General features: G+C 47.5%; 5 protein-coding genes and 1 non-coding gene across 6 annotated transcripts; 2 read left to right on the forward strand and 4 right to left on the reverse strand.

Annotated features, from left to right (window-relative positions):
• Window positions 1–388: 388 nt before the first annotated feature.
• TrAtP1_012189 (uncharacterized protein) lies at window positions 389–7509 on the forward strand. The gene is made up of 3 exons (XM_066115423.1): window positions 389–3374; window positions 3428–3764; window positions 3814–7509. Exons 1-3 carry the CDS (start codon window positions 425–427, stop codon window positions 7433–7435), a joined length of 6909 nt encoding a protein of 2302 aa, XP_065971521.1. The 5' UTR covers window positions 389–424; the 3' UTR covers window positions 7436–7509.
• A 397-nt stretch (window positions 7510–7906) lies between these two features.
• On the reverse strand, window positions 7907–9643 carry TrAtP1_012190 (uncharacterized protein; the record flags this gene model as incomplete). Its single annotated transcript, XM_014090387.2, has 1 exon — window positions 7907–9643. The coding sequence occupies one exon, from the start codon at window positions 9641–9643 to the stop codon at window positions 7907–7909; it is 1737 nt and encodes a 578-aa protein (XP_013945862.2).
• Window positions 9644–10326: 683 nt separating this feature from the next.
• TrAtP1_012191 (uncharacterized protein) lies at window positions 10327–12147 on the reverse strand. Its single transcript, XM_014090386.2, has 2 exons — window positions 11344–12147; window positions 10327–11272 (listed from the first exon to the last, which is right to left on the reverse strand). Exons 1-2 carry the CDS (start codon window positions 11874–11876, stop codon window positions 11101–11103), a joined length of 705 nt encoding a protein of 234 aa, XP_013945861.2. The 5' UTR covers window positions 11877–12147; the 3' UTR covers window positions 10327–11100.
• A 1183-nt stretch (window positions 12148–13330) lies between these two features.
• TrAtP1_012192 (uncharacterized protein) lies at window positions 13331–14152 on the forward strand. The gene is made up of 3 exons (XM_014090385.2): window positions 13331–13643; window positions 13693–13706; window positions 13765–14152. The coding sequence occupies exons 1-3, from the start codon at window positions 13444–13446 to the stop codon at window positions 14022–14024; spliced, it is 474 nt and encodes a 157-aa protein (XP_013945860.2). The 5' UTR covers window positions 13331–13443; the 3' UTR covers window positions 14025–14152.
• Window positions 14153–14521: 369 nt separating this feature from the next.
• Window positions 14522–14606, reverse strand: TrAtP1_012193. The gene has a single exon. It is a non-coding gene; the product is annotated as a tRNA-His (tRNA).
• A 495-nt stretch (window positions 14607–15101) lies between these two features.
• Window positions 15102–17455, reverse strand: TrAtP1_012194 (uncharacterized protein; the record flags this gene model as incomplete). The annotated part of the gene is made up of 3 exons (XM_066115424.1): window positions 15102–16242; window positions 16295–16770; window positions 16808–17455. 3 exons carry the CDS (start codon window positions 17453–17455, stop codon window positions 15102–15104), a joined length of 2265 nt encoding a protein of 754 aa, XP_065971522.1.
• Between the last annotated feature and the right edge of the window lie 2039 nt (window positions 17456–19494).

Genomic DNA, 19494 nt, shown 5'->3' on the forward strand with positions numbered 1-19494 from the left:
TATCGGTCCAACACTTGATATCTGACTTTACACAACATGGCTGGTCTGACGCATTTGGCCTCTGAAAGGCCGCTGCGGCCTGATGAGGGGAAAGGCTCATGTCGTGGCCGAATCAGATGGCCAGGCTGTGACGCGGCTGCGGGAGGCCTATAAGATTCATCCAACAAGAAGAGAATCCCCCCCACCACTCATGTAACGCGAGACGCAGCAAGGCCTCCTACAGGTATCAAGGCTGCCTTACTGCATTCACCACAATTGCGTTGACGTATTAACTGAGTCTTTTCATTTGCGGGTAGCGTATCTCTTGGTGGCCTGATAGACAGACCCATGTGATTATATATATGTGGTAGATTTCAGTTCTTAATACTCGCCATGATCAAACGCTGCCAACAACATACTACATTCAATTACTTCACGCATAATCATGGCTTCCAAAGGTGGTCTCTCTGGCCGTGCCGCCAAGCTCGAGGATGTTTTTTATTCCTTCATCAAAGGCGATCGCGCTATTCAAACCTCACGCGACGCCCAGCACTTCTTTGAGGCAGTTGGTGTTATATGCGAACACAGGTCCGCGGCAGTTTGTATGGAATGCATACTTGCGAGAAAAGATGGCCCAAAAACTGTCAGAGAAGCCGTTCGTAGCAATCTCTCTGTCGGGTTCATTAAGTCTTCGACAGCTACCTTCATAGCGCAAGTTTGCCAGCCTCAGGTAGAAATACTGAATGACGGCAACTTTCTTGAGAGGTTACTGAAGGAAATTCTCTGTCCTCCAACATTTTGGACTGCATTCTTGAGTCTCTATACCTCCAATCAGCTCAAAGACAGCAGCTTGTTGGCTTTTGCGTCTCTTTGCTTAGCAATCGTCTCTTCATCCTCACCCGAGATCGTGGCACTTTCTCATGATGTGGAGTCACTTACTGGAAACCGCTCGCTGGCCAAATCGCCGTCCGAGGCAGTACGATCCCTTGGTTATCGCATCGACAAAGTTATCCAAGTTCGAAAAGGCTCTGCATCCGCGTCAATTCGGTTGGACTACAGCCCTGGGGGCAGACACGACAATGATTTTGCAGATTTTCGCCAAATTTCCATTTTCCCCACCGCGGATGAAGTCAGTTCAAAAGAAGATCCCTTTTTGCAACGGTTGGACGATGTGTTTGAAGTTCCCAGGGATACTCGTGCATTGAATCATCTTGGCTGGCTTTTCCGTCTTTTACGAGAAGACATGATTGCAGATCTAAAAGAAGATCTGCAGATAGCATGGGGCCAAAGAAAGGCCAGGCGTAAGCCGTTGGCCTTTGGTCTATTAAATCTAGCGGACTACGACATTGGAGCTGAACGATCATCAAAGCCATTCACGCTGGTACTTCGGTGCCAAGAAGGGATCAACTTTCCTCGAAACTTACGCACTAAAGAAGCCAAGAAGCACTATCTTGAAGACCCTAGACACATTGTGAAGCACAATTCTGTCGGTGCTCTTTGCTTGGGCAAAAGTATCATTGCCTTTGGCTCCATCGTACGTGAAAAAGACTGGCTTGTCGAAGATCCGCCCAAGGTTGGGATACAGTTCACGGATAATGCTGGGTTAAAGGGAGCGGTCCAGGCGCTCATGGGTCCAAAATGCCCTGAACTCAAGTTCTACGTCGTTGATACTGCAACCTTTGCTTACGAACCAATATTAAAGCGCCTGAAAGAAATCACAGAGATTCCAATCGAGAATGTCATCCTCGACCCGTCAGGGCCACCATCTCAATACGATCCACCCCCAACGCTGTACAGTTTCATCCTTGAACTAAAATCTGCGTTGCGAAGGGGAACATCATTCGACTTAGAGAGCAGACTGGGCGTCAAAGTGCAGATTCGAGATGCACAGCTCGAATCGTTGATTAACGGCCTGGAAAACCCTGTAGGCCAAATCCAGGGCCCACCGGGGACGGGCAAATCCTTTATTGGGGCTATTATTGCCCTGGCACTTATGAAGTTGACTGACTTCCGAATCTTGGTTCTCAGTTATACAAACCATGCTTTGGACCAGTTTCTTGAAGATTTGATGAAAATAGGCATCCCGCAGAGCGACATGGTTCGAATTGGTTCTAAAGCTTCTACTAGAACAGAAGCGTTACGAATTGATAGTCTCGCAAAAGACTCTCAATTCCGTTTCAGCCTTGAAACTAAAGCGATGCTCAGTGATACCAGAACGGATCAAACGGACACACGGATAATGCTAGATCGTCTTATAGATCAGCTTACCAAGCGACATGTTCATCCACAAGAAATATTGGATATGTTGGAGTTCTCCGATTCTGAAATGAGATTTTGGGATGCATTTCAAGTCCCAGCCGAGGAGAAAGTTGTAGGAAAAAAGAAGAAGTCACTGCGCCCTGTTGACGTTTATGACTATTGGGTAAATGGAAGAAAATTGTCATCGCTAGGCATGCTGGCACAAAGCATGAGTGATGAAGAACGAGCAGTGTGGAGAGTTGCGCCAGAGACCCGGTTAGAGTTCCATAACTCATGGATGTGCCAAATTCAACGAGATAAGATCAATGAGTTTGCACAGCAAGCAGAAACGGCAAATACCCACTACCGGAGGATAGAGAGTCTCCTCAAAGAAAGCAAGAGAGCCATAGTCAAGAGCAGGAGAATCATTGGATGCACGACCACAGGTGCAGCAATGTATCAATCCATCATACGGGCGGCTAAACCGGATATTGTTCTTGTCGAAGAAGCTGGTGAAATTCTAGAGGCGCATGTTATTACGTCTCTCGGTCCATCCGTCCAACAACTGATTCTAATTGGCGACCATAAGCAGCTTCGTCCTAAGATCAACAATTACAATCTCTCTGTGGAAAAGGGCGAAGGCTATGATCTCAACGTTTCTCTTTTTGAACGCCTTATTAGACAAGGTCATCACTTTGCTACTCTCCAGGAGCAGCATCGCAGTCATCCGGATATTTCTCAATTCTCAAGACTTTTAGCCTACGAAGAGCTCAAGGATATGCCAAAAACACTCAGTCGAGAAAAGATACGTGGATTGAAAGAGAGAGTCATTTTTGTGAACCACGAATATCCGGAAGAGCAGCTTGATAACGTCATTGATCGTCGGGATCCAAGTTCAAAGGCCAGCAAGAAAAACACGTTTGAAGCCGACATGGTCTTGAAAACGGTCAAGTATCTGAGTCAACAAGGCTACCGTTCCGAAAACATGGTCGTCTTGACTCCATACATGGGCCAGCTTTCACTTTTGAGACAGAAACTCAGCGAGATTAATGATCCCTACTTGAATGACTTGGACACTCATGAACTAGTGCGAGCTGGGCTAATGACACAGGCTGCTGCTAAAACTTCAACGGGACGACTACGCTTGTCGACTATTGGTAAAATGATCTGCATTTACGGGCTTTATGGTACGATTACTGACAAATAACAGATAACTACCAAGGAGAAGAGAGCGATATTGTGATCATATCCTTGGCCAGAAGCAACAAGAAAGGCGACATCGGTTTCCTCGTAGCTCGTGAGCGACTAGTCGTGCTCTTATCGCGAGCAAGAAACGGTATTATTCTCATTGGAAATATGAATACTTTCTTGGCAAGCAAGAAGGGCAACGAAATGTGGAAATTGTACTTTGATGCGATGAAAGAAAAGGGATTCTTGTTCGATGGATTACCAGTCCACTGCGAACAACATCCCGATCGATCTGCTCTACTCCAGAAGCCTGAAGATTTTGATCAGCACTGTCCTGATGGAGGCTGCTCTCAGCTATGGTACGTTTCCAAGTTACGACATTTAATCCGACATCCACTAATTGTTTAGTGGTGCTATTATCAGCTGTGGGAAACATCCGTGCGAACGCCGATGCCATCGCGAGCCCAACCACTCACAAGTTTCATGCATAAAAATGGTTCAGAAAACTTGCGAACGTGGCCACAAGATGAAACATTTGTGCGGAAAAGAAAACGAAGGCTGCAAGTCCTGCGCAAGAGAAGACGAAGACACTCGACGGAGAGTTAAGCGAGACCTCGAGATGGAGAAAAAGAGGCAGCAACAGCAAGACAAATATCGTCGAGAGCTACAGGAGATAGATGATGAAATTGATCATCATCGGCGCCACATGAAGTATACGCAAGAAGAGCAAGATCAAGAAAAAGAACTTGCGCAGAAGAAAGCTCAGCTGCAAAGTCTGAAAGAGACAAAGGCAAGGCTAGATGCGGCAAAATCAGCAGACACCAAGCCAGGAAAATCCAGCAAGAAGCCTCAAGACAAGAAACCCGCTTCTTCTGACAGCCTCGGTCCTTCGGCGCAGGAATGGGAAGATATGAAGCGCGATACTGGAGCTAGCAATGGTGCTCTGGATGAACTCATGGATCTCATTGGTTTAGAGTCGGTGAAAGAAGAATTCCTCAATAAGAAGTCAGAAATAGACCTCGCCATCCGCCAGGAAACGCCTCTGTCTGATTCAAGATTAAGCTGTTCCCTTCTTGGAAATCCAGGAACAGGTAAAACGACTGTGGCCCGTATATGGGGTAAATTCCTTACGAGTCTTGGAGCTATCGCCGGTGACTGCTTCGAGGAGACGACAGGATCTAAGTTGGCCAACATGGGCGTCAAAGGATGCGAAGATCTGCTTGAGAAAATGAAAGACCAAGGCGGAGGAGTGTTCTTTATCGATGAAGCTTACCAGCTCTCATCTGGAAACAGCCCTGGCGGTAAGGCGGTCTTGGATTATCTGCTTGCGGAAGTGGAAAATCTCAGAGGAAAGGTTACCTTTGTCCTTGCTGGGTACTCCAAACAGATGGAGTCGTTTTTTGCACACAATCCAGGGTTCCCCAGCCGATTTCCTATTACAATGAACTTCGAGGACTACACGGATGAGGAGCTGCAACAAATTCTCAAGCGTCAGGTGAACCGCACGTATGCCAACAATATGGAAGTCGAGGATGGCCTCGATGGCCTCTATATACGTATCGCTGCCCGCAGAGTCGGTCGAAGCAGAGGCAAAGAAGGGTTTGGAAACGCTCGCGCCATTGAAAATGCTTTAGCGAATATGAAAAAGAGACAAGCCACTCGAATTCGACGGGAGCGCCAATCCGGCAAAAATCCAAACGATTTTCTGTTCACGAAAGAGGATATCATTGGTCCAGAGCCTTCATTGTCTTTGCAAGATTGCAAGGCGTGGCAGAAGTTAAACAAGATGGTTGGCCTGAAAGAAGTCAAAGAACAGGTGAAAATACTACTTGACTCTATCAAAACCAACTATCAGCGAGAGCTTGATGAAGAGCCTCCCATACAGTTTACACTCAACCGAGTCTTCTTGGGATCGCCCGGAACAGGCAAAACGACAGTTGCCAAGCTTTACGGAGAGATTCTTGCAGCTCTCGGTCTCTTATCCAATGGAGAGCTAGTAGTCAAGACTCCAGCAGATTTCATCGGTGCTGCTCTAGGAGTATCAGAGTCCCAAACCAAGGGCATTCTGGCTGCGACTTTGGGAAAAGTGCTTGTAATCGACGAAGCATACGGCTTATATGGCGGAAACGGCTCTACCTCTGACCCGTACAAGACGGCGGTTATAGACACGATAGTCGCAGATGTCCAGAATGTTCCTGGCGACGATCGCTGCGTCATTGTAATAGGCTATCAGGAGCAAATGGAAGAGATGTTCCAAAATGTCAATCCAGGTCTCAGCCGTCGGTTTTCAGTGGACACACCATTTGTTTTTGAAGACTTTGATGACGATGCTCTCAGACAGGTATTGGAGTTCAAACTGAAAGCTTCCGGCTTTACTACCACTGGGGAGGGCAAGACCGCTGCGCTCGAAGTTCTCATCCGAGAACGCAATCGAGCTAATTTTGGCAATGGCGGCGCGATTGAGAACCTTTTAAGCAAAGCCAAAGCCTCTTATCAAAAGCGCCTCTCAGCTGGAAAGCTTAAAAAGAAGAACCAGATAGAGGCAGAAGACTTTGACGAAGACTTTGACAGAACGACACGGAAGGACACGAATGTGCGAGCATTATTCCAAGATGATATCGGTCGTGAAGATATTATCAAGAAGCTTGAGCACATTCAACAGCAAGTTCGACAGTTGAAAGCTCTCGGGCTGGATGTCAAGGAAGAGATCCCATTCAATTTTCTTTTCCGAGGTCCGCCAGGAACAGGCAAGACAACTACCGCACGAAAAATGGGCAAAGTATACTACGACATGGGCTTTCTTGACAAGGCCGTGGTAGTAGAATGCTCAGCTACGGACCTGATAGGCCAATATGTCGGTCAAACTGGGCCCAAAGTCCAAAAAGTTCTCGAAAAGTCGCTTGGAAGAGTTCTATTGATCGATGAAGCGTACCGGTTCGCTGAAGGCGGATATGCCAAAGAGGCTATTGACGAGATTGTGGACTGTGTGACCAAGCCAAAATATCAAGGCAAACTCATCATTATCCTGGCGGGTTATGAACATGATATAAACCGACTCCTGTCCGTGAACCCTGGGCTGACTAGCCGCTTCCCCGAAACTATCGACTTTAAGCCACTCGAGCCAGATGCTTGTTTCCAGTTGCTTACCGATCTCTTGCGAAAGAGAAAGGTAGAGATCGCAAGCAAGGGCAAGGACATGGATATCAGCTGCTTGGAACGTCCCTCCGAGACATTTCTCGCCAGCTGTACGGCTACTATCAAGTCATTGACCACCTTAGAAGGCTGGGCTAGCGCAAGAGACGTAAAACAACTTGCCAGAAACGTCTTTCAAGCGATTGATCTGAAGGCAGAAGCACTCAAAGTAGAGGAAGAGCATGTTACGCAGGTACTTGATCATATGCTGAAAGACCGACAATCTAAGATGGTCAAGTCTGCTCCTCCAGCATTTTTTGATCGCGAGGCAGCTTCTTCTCATGCGCCAGCAGCCCCGGCTAATCCGGCTCTTTCAATTCGCACCCATACGAATGTCGAAACCCAACAGAAGACACAAGAAGACGAGGCGATTGACACGGAAGAGTCAGATGAGGGAGCACCTACACCGCCTGAGTCGCCCGTGAGTAACCGCAACCGCAAAGTCGTACGAGACGCCGGCGTAAGCGACGAAATCTGGGATCAGCTCCAGAGAGATCAAGCAGAAGAAGAGCGAAAGGAAGCAGAGTACCTCAAGCTCAAAGAGGCTGCTCAGAAGCTTGCGATTGAAGAAGCTCGAGAAAAAATTGTTCGCAAAGTAATTGCCGAAGACGAGGAGGCTCGGAAGAAGGAGGAGGCTCGGCAACGCGCGATAGCCGAAGCTCGAGAAAGGATCTTGCGCCAGCTAATGGAGGAAGAAAAACGGCGAAAAGAAGAAGCAAAGAAACGAGAGAAATTAAAGGCCCTGGGAGTGTGCCCTGTTGGGTATCATTGGATCAAGCAGGCTGATGGATACCGTTGTGCTGGGGGATCACACTATCTCTCGGATGGACAGATTTAATTTGTGTGCGGCGTAGATTGAGAAGGCCGTTTTTATATGTATCTACTATTTATCGCATCTTAATTAGAATGGATTATTTTTCACGTTTCTGGTGTATTCTTGTGATCAAGAGGCGTATGTGGCTCTTGGCTCTCCATATGTACACGTAAACATCTCAGGCGGTTGACAGCAGAGCGCTTTGGAGCTATAACCGTACTCGACCGAATCATAAGTTCGCAGAGACGCAGGAATAGATTGGTCAATACATGGCCTTTCAAGGCAATCCCATATAGATTTCTTTCCAGTATATAACTACTACTTATGCCATCCTGCATCATTGTCTAATGGTTTGTGAAGCCCACCACCTGCGCCGATATATGCATTAAAAATATAGGAAGAAAAAGATCATCAAGATGAAGATGACGACTCGCTCGCTTGCTTTCAATGCATAAAATGTCTAAACTCAAAGTAAATATATCCGTTCCATGTTCCTCATCGCCGACTGGACTTCTCAGACTGAGATTCAGTCTTCTCTCTTCGTTTCGCTTGCTGCCGTGAAATGGCAAGGTATGTGCCAAGCAGTTCAGCCGCGTAGCGTTCTCGATATTTGAAGTGCGTCGATCCGATCTTTCGAACTGTGTCCTGGGCGATCTGAATGATTGCCGGGTGACACTCTTTGGGGAGATTTAGGAGAGACTCGACTTTGATTTCGATTTCCGCAGGGTTATTGGGATAACCAATTGTCGTTCGTAAGCCTGCGTCTTTAACAAGCCGCAGGCAAAAAGGTTCAAGCAATTCCTGTTCTTGGATAAATGTAAGTACGGACCGCAGAGACGATGGATCCGAGACAAAGGAGTTGATCGGTGTCTTCTTTTGCTCTTTGATCTTGGCCTCTGCTCTGGCAGCAAACTCCAAGGCTGTAGACAGCTCGTCGATGCTGAAAATCGACAATCCATAGGGCACCAAGTCTCTGCGAGAATAGCCAGCCCTGGTACGCCACCAGTAATTGCAGAACACCGAGGCCAAGATGACGGGTATTAGTATCACGTAGCCCCACCACCGTGTTGCGGTGATCATGGAGCCGACTCCTCCTAAAATCGTGGCAGTGCCGTTGATGCCAGTATAGACCTGCAGGTTCCTGCTGCGCCTCTTTATGAGAGCCAGGGATGGGGTGCCGGGAATGGCCTTTTTAGCTGCGTTGATGTGCCCCTGGGACTTGCAGAAGATGTAGTACGCCCAGCCGGAGTTGATGGCGCCGAAGATGGCGATTGGGGCATTACCAATGTATCCAGAGAGCAGGTTACTGGCCAAGAAGATGCCCGGGTTGGCTCCAGCAATGGCAAGATACGTGCCTACGCAGATGAGCACGGCACCGACGCCCATGAACATGTTGAGCGCCCAGCGGTTGACAGCTTCCGTACCAAGCTCGCGAAAGTTGACAGACACGAGGACATCCAAGTCTCTAGTTGGCAGTGATTTTGCCGCTCTGCGAGCTCGCGCCTCCTTCAACTCGAGGCGCTGCTTGCGAAGGAACTTGACATTCCGAAAGGCACGCCGCGAGTCCAGAAGGGCATAGACGGACATGATGCCGGCGAATGTTGCTCCAATCGCCATAAAGACGGTGGCATAGACCGGCACGGGGTACGAGTTCCACACATTGGCAGCGAAGTCGCCTGCATTAGCCAGTTCCAGGAACCCGACAGCACGGTAGAGGTCGTTCTTCAACCCTCTGCTCTGAGGCACGTAGCCATCTCCCTTCTCAGCCCTAACTAGGGCGATGCGATCTGGTGGCGTCGATTCAGGAATGTCGCATGCAGGAGGAGCGGAAAGGAGGCCAAAGGTGGAAGAGGCAGTGGTTAATGTGGTGAAGGTCGATCCAAACGTCGTGGCACGCGGCAAGACGGCTGTCTTGGGCGCTGCAATGGAGGCGTCGGATTTTTCAGTCAACACGGGCGTGGAAACTCCCTCGCGCTGATCAACCTGCTGCTGCTGCTGTGTTTCTGGATGCCGCCGCGGTTTGTCTTCCTGGGGCACCTGTTGCTGTGCGCCATCTGAATCACCACCATTCTTGGTAGTGCTAGAAGCATTGGAGACATCGTCGGCACAAACGGCATCAGTGCCGGTGGCCGCTGTCTCGGCTGGTCGCTCTCCTGCAGCCGCATCAATGGGTTCTGACGGAGCGCGCCGTGGTTCCTCTATTGAGGCTGTGTTGCTGTGGGTAGATGCCATGGGAGGCAGAGGGCGCTTCGATAAGGTAGAGAGGTTGAGTGAGGCTGTGTTAAGCGCCTTGGGAACCAGACTGTCGACTTGACGGGTAAATAGAAATGGAGATGAGTGGTCAATAGTCGAAGACGTAACAATTAGATGGATAACAATGAGCGATGAGCGAGAGCTACACCGACGATTCGCTCGGCGAGAGAGATCAGCACTTGGATCCTCATCACCAAGGTTATTACTCCTGATTTCTCGCTTGGCTGCAAGAGAATCAGTCTTGCATTTCTCTCACTCTCTCTTTGAGCAATTTGGATCAGAGCAAAGACCAGTCTTTAAAAGGGGGGCCAAACAAGGAGCAAGAGACCACAAAATAAAGAAAAGCCAGGGAACTAGCCTCGCTTTCGTGTTTATCGCATCTCCTGCCGTCCAGCCGTTCGTGTAATGGAGTACGAGCTATTTCTGGGCCGTCCGCGTCTAATACGTATTTTCGCTCAACTGGCTCTTGGCTGCTTACAGCGCTCCTAACTTTTCAAAAAAGAGTCTTTGCTGCCGTCTTGCGAGTCCAGGCGAACCGGAGATGCCGCCTGGTGCTCCATTGGCCCCAGCCATGGCGTCCAATGACACCTTGTGGTGGCTGCCGGATTCCTCGACGCCCCATTCCAAGGCTCGGCCATTCAGCGAGTGGCTTTTGGTGGTTGGTTTTTTTTAGCAAGTTGGCAGATCAGCCCTGGCCTAGTCTCGGCTCTTTTTATGAGCCCAGTCCATTGGCAGGCAAGTATAATGAGCATGAAATTCTAGCACATGTAATCTAGAGCAACAGCAGCCACTCTTCATGTGACAACTACATGTTTGAACAGCAACCACTTACATCTTGAGCATCTAAACGAGGCTGTATTTTTCATTGACTGCCAATGAGTTTCAGAATTATACATCCATCAACTCCAAGTAAATCAAGTTTCGTATTCGGTTGAGAATTATCAGCTGTCAATTGTTCGCAACGCGCGTCCGTCCAAGTGCCTCCAGCTATTGATTCGGCCACGCCAGACGGACCGGCGCAGAGCTCCTCGCCATCGGGCAAACTTTGGCCACAAGGCGCCGGAAGCTGTGTTTGGAAAACGCCATAACAACTTCAGCTCTACACAATCGAGGTGTTAATCTTTTATTAGTGCCGGGGAAATATGGTTCTAGACTCTGGTCGTTCCCTTTCTCCGCAACGCCTTCATTGAGTTACAGGCACTTCCTAAAAATATCTTGAAACTCAGCAGAAATGCATGTTCATGCTAACAGCATATCGGGGAATTTTTACAGCTCATCAGCCCTATTGAAGGCCAAATTTGTGCCTCAGTTGCCACGTCAGGCTGCGACGTCATATCATCTAATATATCTATTGCCACAGATGCAGAAGTCTCGGGATCAGCGTCCCTTTAGTCTATGAAGCGTCTATCCAACCAATCCGCTGTCTACGGAAACACCTACTGCAACTCATCTCTACATTCGCTCAGCCCTTTCTTCTGCTTTCCATTCTCATCAAAGTTGGACTCTTCCAGCCATGCTTCGAACCCCTTCCGAGCAGCAGGCCATTCGTCATCCAGGATGCTCAACCACGCCGAATCCCGGTGTCTGCCTTTTACAATCATGTGCTTCCTGAATATTCGCCAAGCAATTAGCATATCCACAATGGATCATTTGCAGCAAGTTTTCATCTCAAGGCTCACCTGAAAACTCCCTCAAACGTAAATCCCAGCCGCCGAGCTGCTGCCAAGCTCGCTGCATTGAGATTATTGGCCTTCCACTCGACACGTAGATATCCCAGGTCCGCAAACGCATGCTTCATGAAGAGAAAAAATGCCTCCGTCCCCTCCCTAGAGTGTTTTAGGGCATCCCCAAATATCACCCATCCAATCTCAATTCTACGGTGGTTTGGAACAATTGCCAGATACGACAGGATGCCTGCTGGCTCGGAAGCGGGATCGGAAGCAGGACCCGAAAGCACCGTGTAGTACAGGGGATCTTTGGAGGCAGACCATGCCGCGATCGTCGCCTCACATATCTCCTCGGTGAGGAGGCCGTCCAGGGGCATGTATTTCCATCGCCAGGCGTTCTCCTCTCCTCCGAGATGTCTGTAAATCGCTCGCCAGTGCTGAGGGTGGAGCGGGACTACAGATGTGTAGCGGCCGTGGAGAGGCGTTCTTGGCGGGAGAAGGGCCGGCTCGACTGATGCCGCGAGTGGTCCCAGCGACGTGTCCATTGTGGAAGCTTTGTGTGCCGAGAGACAGAGCTGCAATTCGGTGCTTTTTCTACCTGGCGTTGCTTGATTCAACAGTCGTCGTTCATGAAGTAGTATCTTAATAAAGCTGATGACTCATGTGGAAACCACCTATACTAAGCAGCGCCATCGCTCCATTAGTAGCTTGTTAAGAAGCTTCCATTCTCAAATTGGTATTAGCTGTCAAATGCTTTTCACCCAAGTTGTAGATATTTTTATTCTTTGGAGATGATTTGTATAGCTTTTCACCGATATGACACTTCATAGAGAGAAAGCATAGTTATTATCACATCTCTCTAAAGTTACGCACCGTGGCAACGGAGTCTAGAAATCGGCTCCGAGGCGGGTCAAAACCCACCCTCATATCATTATGCGGACCAAACGGCGGCGAAGATAAACGCATAGGGGCAATTTCTCAACCCTAGCGAAGACTTTCGTACTCCAGGGTCAAGATAAGTAGTGGAGAGTCGTCCGTGCTCAATTTACACCTTGATAGAATTGCCGGAGTGCAATAAGCTGCTGGCTGCCGAGGCTGCTAAGTGGTGGCCCCAGACCAAATAAGCAAAATTACAGGTTAGCAAGGAGACGCTACTAGCAAGAACAAAACTCGAAGAGAAATTATCTTGTGTATTTCTCCATGCTAATTTTATGATTGCTGCTTTTCTCATTGTTGTGTACTAAGAGGTCCCTTCTTCATCATCTTCTTCCTTGTATCAAACTACCAGATATCTCGATGAAGTCTAATTAAGCAATTTATACATTGGATAACAAGATAAATCTACTCCGCAATTAAAAGTGCTTCCATCTCCCATTGAGTTCTATTTTCAATGGGCTCAGTAAATAAGCTTGCGAATGCATTCCTGTGAACTTCTCTTGACTCCGTAATAGGCAACACTAGTTTAGCAAATTGAACCCCTTTTTTAGAAGATGTTTACACTGGCAACAACAGCATACCAACATACCTTTCTTATGTGACAGCTCACAGGCGCACAGTGCATATTATCATCGTACAACAATCATGTGCCACTTTGGGCCTATGTATGGTTTACTTTCCAATCGTCTTGGCATTCAAGTCATATGGCGCCTATACAGGATCACATGCACAATTACATTTCTGATATGTTAAAAAAAGGGATTGCAGCAACGATCTTAGCCGTAAATGCTCCAAGTGCAGTCTGCCGGAGCAATCTAGCCGCCTCTATATATTCAGTGGAATGTTCTCCCCACGAGGGTTTGATATATGTCTTAAGAGTCCGTCCAATCACTGCTGCCGTTGAATAATCGTACTGAATCAAGAAACATCTCACCTGATGTGAAAAAAGACTTTTATGGTAGAGGAATAGTCATATTAGGATATGCATAGTCTCACCATCGTAGCATAAAATGAAGTGGTGACGTTATACTGCTACGGGGCACAAGTACTTCATCTATGTAGGCTTTACAAGTTGCATTATAACATATGCCGTAAGTCAAAAAAACCTTATTCTGACTGATTGACAGGAACGGAGGTCTTTTTTTCAGGAATTCTATCGCACGCCTACCTATAGTGATGCTCAAAGTAGCAATTGTCTATCCGATGAATGACTGCCAAATTGTCGGATATATAATGCGTAATCTCTCCCCAGTACTGCAAACAGAATCATCAAATACTTCTGATCATTCAGTTTCAATCACATCTTTCCAAGAACCAGCCATTAAGCTCAAGTTCAAATTCAATATGCGTACCTCCGCCTTCGCTGCTATTATCGGGTAAGCATGCCTTTTCAACCGAGGATAAATCAGTTACTAACATCTCCAGCTTTGCCGTCTACGGTTCGTCGCCATTGTAAAGCGGAATCAGTTCCCTTTTGATATACTGACCCCATTGCAGGATGCCAGGCCAGCGCCGTTCACATCCCCGGCAACATCCCCGGCAACCTCCCCGGCAACTGGCCCGATAACTGGTTCGACAACTGGTTCGGCAGACTCGGCCACTTCCCCGAGAATCCATGTGAATGGGTTGGCGGAACTTGTGACGCAGTCACTCTGGGCTTTTGCAATGGAATTAACGATGCTAGAATTGAATTGCCTTGTGGCGGTCGCGGACTGGTTGGTGTTGGCTGCTGCTGGCACGGAGAGCCGAGGGTCTAAGTGGTGAATGAATGGGTGAGTACAGCCGGGCTGTGCACAAATTTATCTGCTTAGGTGGTCTTCAATTCTTAAACGTATAGCCCTGGCTGTACGGGAAAGTTATTCAACTAGTTAGTTTTCAAATTGACATCGAATTATGTTCGGTCAAGTCGTAACTGGTGCCATATTCCGTGGACATCAATCCACATTATTATCCAATTGCTGCGCTTATTAAACCGCTTAACATAAAAAACAGTTTAGACATGTCCTCTTGACAAATAGGAATTAAACAACGCTCCGCATAGCTCGAACAAACATGTGTGTATATTATATACTAGTATTTAGATGTTACAGAATAGTCAAATTGCTCTATGAAGCTCGTCAGAATATAAAATGAGGTGCCATTCTCCTATCGCATCAAACAGGATACTGTTAATTGAAAATCAAGGTATTCGCAGTAAGACATCCACGAAATGCAAAAAGACTAAAAGAAAGCAGCCAGGTAAAAAGAGTAATCGTGCCATTACGAGGAGTCGAACCTCGGTCTTCAGTGGTTTGTAGAAGTTCCACAAACTGATGTCTTAACCGTTGGACCATAATAGCTAGTACTTGAATTGGTGTTACTAATCCGACAAATTGCCTGATACAGGTAAACTCCACTGTAAACACCTGTATGAGTAAATTGAATCCTGGATGTCGCTCTTCTCAACTGCTGTTGTGGCCTGTATAAAGATCTAGGAAGTCGGTGGGCTTAAATTTTTTGATTTGTATGCGCGTGTGGCACTCTGAAAAGCTGTTCAAACAACAGATGGGCTTGCCACATGGGATGGAGTTGGACTGGAACCACAAAAGCACTCCATCCTGGACGTAGGAATCTGAATTTGCTGATGCATTGTATAGCACGGTAACTGTATATACCTACTTACAGAACGTATTTTATCCATCTTCTTTAATCATCACTCATTTGTTACTACCTTTCTAATCACAAACAATATTTTAACATTGTCGGTTACCTTGATTTGAGAATGGAGATACTGGTAAAAAAGGACGGCTCGCCAGAGTAGGCATTGTCATTTTCCATCTCCTCTTCTATGCTGTCTATTGCGTCGCCTGCCATTCCTCGTGCCTCTTCTTCTGCTTTTCCCACTCTCTGACCAGCTTCTTGTGCTTATTCTTGGATACTACATTCCCCGCTGCGTCGAAAGTCGGAATGCCGTTTTCGTCCCATTCCAAGTATTCCGAGGTTTTGAACATCAGCAGGGGGTCGACCATAGCGCGCTCGCGCAGCTCTCTGTCTCTCTCAGCTTCCCTGGCCTCGTGTTCCAGCTTTGCCTTTGCCTTGGCAGTGCTAGCTGCTTCCTGCTCTGCTCGCGCCTCTATGAGCAATTTATCGAGGGGTCGTACCAAAGCAGGCTGAGAGTTGTTGCGGTCCTCCAGATAGATGCCTAGGTTCCAGAGGTGTACATCACGGAGCTGGTCACACAAGGCGAGCAGGTCTTTTGCCGGAGCTTGATGGGCTGCGAGGGCCTTGACGTCTGTGCGGAATTGCTGCAGCACCTGATCGTATTGTTTGGATGACTCGGCCACTAGTGTTGATGCTACCATCGTAATTCCATCAGCGAGCTTCGTTATAGCTGCATGGTCGACCGAGCCGGAACAGGCCAAGGTTCGAACCTTGTCGCGCAATTGAGAAGCAGGGTAGATGTAGGGCTTTGCTGACACGGGAATATCGAGGCCTGACCACCCGATACTATCCGGCTTGCTGAGGTCTCCCTCAGGATCCAGACCAAATATCGTGACAATGCGTGTTACCCACCGGGCGAGCAAGATGACTGTCTGGTCTGAAAGTGCCTCTGCCGAGTTAAACTCAGTAACGAGGTCAGAGAGGATTCTCATGGCTGCTGAGGTATTGAAGGAATCGCAAAGAGCTTTGTCGACATCGGCTTTCGCCTTATCCAAGGCGCTCAGTAATTGCTGGTCTTCGCCAAGCTCTTGCATTCTGGCAGTCTTGGGGCTAAGATGTTTCTCAACGTCCAAGCTCTTCAGAAAGAAGTTATTGAGCTTGCCTTCCCAACCGACTGTGGCCTTCATAAGCTCGTCTGTTACCTCAATACCATCCTGCCAAGGCACGAGGAGGAAGCAAATTCGGAGAGAACGTGCACTCCAATCCTTATGGGAGAGAAAAGTTCTAATGGTAGTGTAATTCTTGAGGCTCTTGCTCATCTTCAAGCCTCGAATTCTAGGATATGTTAGTGCTTTTGTACAACGGAATCGGAATTTGACATTTTTACCTCAGTTGCCCTATGTGAATGAAGTAATTCGTCCACTGTACATGACAGTCCGGAGTGGACCAGTAGGCTTCCGATTGTGCGAGCTCGTTGTCATGATGAGGGAAACGAAGATCGACACCCCCAGAATGGATATCTATCGTCTTCCCGATCGCATCGGAGGCCATCGCGGAGCATTCGATATGCCATCCTGGTCGCCCATGACCCCATGGACTCGGCCATGCTGGCTCGCCTGGCTTGCTCGCTTTCCACAGCGCAAAATCATTCTCACTCCGCTTCATTGACTTTCCCTTGGACAGTGAACCTTCCCCATCGGCTTGGAGGACACGGTCGTTCTTGTTCCATGGTTCCAGCCGGGAGTAGCTGTGCCCAGCCTTCTCAAACGAGTCGATATCGAAATATACGGAGCCATCAGGGCAAGCGTAGCCGAAACCATTTGCCACGATCTTCTCAACGAAGCGGACAATTTGGGGAACGTACTCGGTCACACGAGTTAGTTGGTCGGGGGGGCAGTACATTAAGCGCATTCATATCCTCCAAGAAGCGGCGTTCGAATTTCTGAGTCAGCTCCAGGTATACCTCGTGATTATTAGAGTCTATATCTGCACCATGCAAGGCATCGAGATATGGGAGTAAGATATCGTCCGTCTTGGCGAGAAACTCTGGCAACTTTCCCGGGGCTCGCAGGGCCTCAGCAGCCGACCGAGCCGTGCCAATGTGTGCCCCCAACAGCAAATCGGCGACAGTAACAGCCTGGCTCTGTTTTGCTGTCGCGGCGTCGGCCAGAGGTGAAAGCTCGGACTTTGCTTCATATGCCTTGTACGCTGCCTCGGGAAAATTCTCTGGGCTTGTATGCGAGGGCAGAGACGGAAGATTCTTTTCAATGTAGTGACTAAATGCGGCTTTGGTCTCTGCCAAAACCAAATCACTCACTGAGTCGTCTTCAGAAGCATGCTCCTGCTTGAAGCGCGCGAGCAGGTGCTTCCGACGGCCCCGGAGGATGATCTTGTCATCGACATCAGTCGTATTCATCACGAACTTGACGCGGAAGCCGAAGTAGTCCTTCATGATGCGGCGGATGATGTCCGTCGAGACGTAATTCTTGGCATGGCCCAGATGGGCATCTTCATACACTGTCGGGCCACATCCGTACCACGTCACCATCTTCCCTGTCGGGTCGACTGGGACGAATTCATCATTGGTCCTTGTAAGACTATTGTAGATCTTCAGTTGGGGCAGTTGGGCGTCAGGTTGGGTTTTGGGGGGGATCCAAGGCGGCTGTTTGCGACCCTCGGAAGCCACGGTGCATGCCCTCAATTATCTAATTTTCAGGATCAAAGAGTTTTCTTTAGAGAAAAAACGAAGGAAAGAAAGAACAAGAGTTGTCCCGCAAGTAGGGAAAAGAGACAGCTCGGCTTGGTAGTGTGATAGTATTAATCAACTGATCCGACTCTTCTAAAGCTGATGTGTTTGGTAAATTATGGAATGACTCACCCAAGCAATTCCATACCTTTTATTCACAGCTCTTGTCAAAGCTCCGGTCAACGGAGTGATTGTGTTATTTGGCTACACTGTAAGGAGGTCATGGCATCAATGCGTGTTGGTTCCGCTTTCAGTGACTAAATGTTCAGCTTTGCCCTGCAGTTGGCCCGTCAATCCCTAAATCACCTGGTAAAGCAATATATACAGCCATAAACTATTTTTCCATATAATTTAAACTTGAAGAAACAACGATATGTTAATAATTGTTAATTTATTAAATCGGTAAGACCGCGCTATTGGGCCAGAATACCATGCCTCATCCGAGAGCACGGATTTCACTGAGAACAAGCCTCACGCTTGAGCATGACGCTGGTCTGCAAGATGGACCAACAATCAAGGCTCATTGGACATTTTTGTCGTCTGGCAAAAACAAAGAAGCTGTGCCGCAACTACTGGCTACAATACAGTTGCCACAAAAAACGAATATATAGAAGAAGCAAAGCCCCAGCTTGGTGAAAGAAGGGCAGAGATAAATATAGTCCTAGCTGCTATCTATCAACAGATTGCATTTACCCCACTTGATCCTCTGTCACTCCTGTTGTGATAGCTAGCCTGCTATATATGTCGCTTCGTTCCGAGCCAGATGTATTCGGCATCATTAGCCGTGAAAAGGTAGCAATCTAGGATTCCTCAGCATCGATGCTACCACTCTAAAACACTACCGAGATGACCAAATGATTTGAAAGCATATTGTAAACTCTAGCATGTCAAATTACTAGCTACAAGCAGATAAACCTATACGACTTAACCTTTGATCTCTACGTGTTTGACAGTTTCGCATGCTGACGCTAGCATGTTCTAGATGTATAGTCCCTGCAGTTGTGTTCACCCCGCATGCATCATCTAAAATAGAGTCCTTGGAACCAAAAGTTACAGCTCCTAGAACTAGACTTCAGAAACGTTTTAGCCTCACACTTTGTTTGAAGTTGTGTATATTACGCGATATACGTCGACAATGCTAACACAACATGGACTTTACCAAGAATGCATAGTCAGATGCCTCGAATAGTTTAGGGTTGCAAGGCAGAAACGGCATTATTGTTTGCTATTCCTCTATCTCACTGTATTACAACCTTGAACGAGCTGTCCCGTATGCCTCAGTTCTAGTATATCGAAGTACAGATGGGGCGGCTTTCTATGAGATTTAATAGAAATTACAACCATCGGCATCTTGATTATTTAATTGTATGGGATTTCGGCAGCTGACTCGTAGCGAGCAATTAGAAGCCCAAGGCAATGTGATATGAGCTGAAAACATTGGATGCGCATGTAACACGTAGCATTTCCCAGCCATCCCAGTATAATCTTAGTTAACCAACTTATTATACTATCATCGCAACAATTCAAGTTAACTACGAAGACAACAGTAGGATAGAAAATAGATGCACGTAAGATTGTCCAACCGCAGTATGTATTGCTTCGGTATAAAATATAACTGTAAAAATGTTCTCTATAGGTTTACCGGACAGGTATAAGCCATTGTGGGCATAAGACACCGCTTTTGTCGTCGCTAAACCATGTCAACAAAGCCCTTTAACCGTAATATCCTTCACTATCAGCTACCCATTTGAGCTATTCTCTTCAGAATATAATTTCACGTATAGGTGCCTTCAAATACACGCGTATGAAGAATCCTATAAATGCGTCTAAAGCCTTGGTTA

This window comes from Trichoderma atroviride, chromosome 7 (genome assembly GCF_020647795.1).
Source record: "Trichoderma atroviride chromosome 7, complete sequence".
Lineage (NCBI taxonomy): Eukaryota > Fungi > Ascomycota > Sordariomycetes > Hypocreales > Hypocreaceae > Trichoderma > Trichoderma atroviride.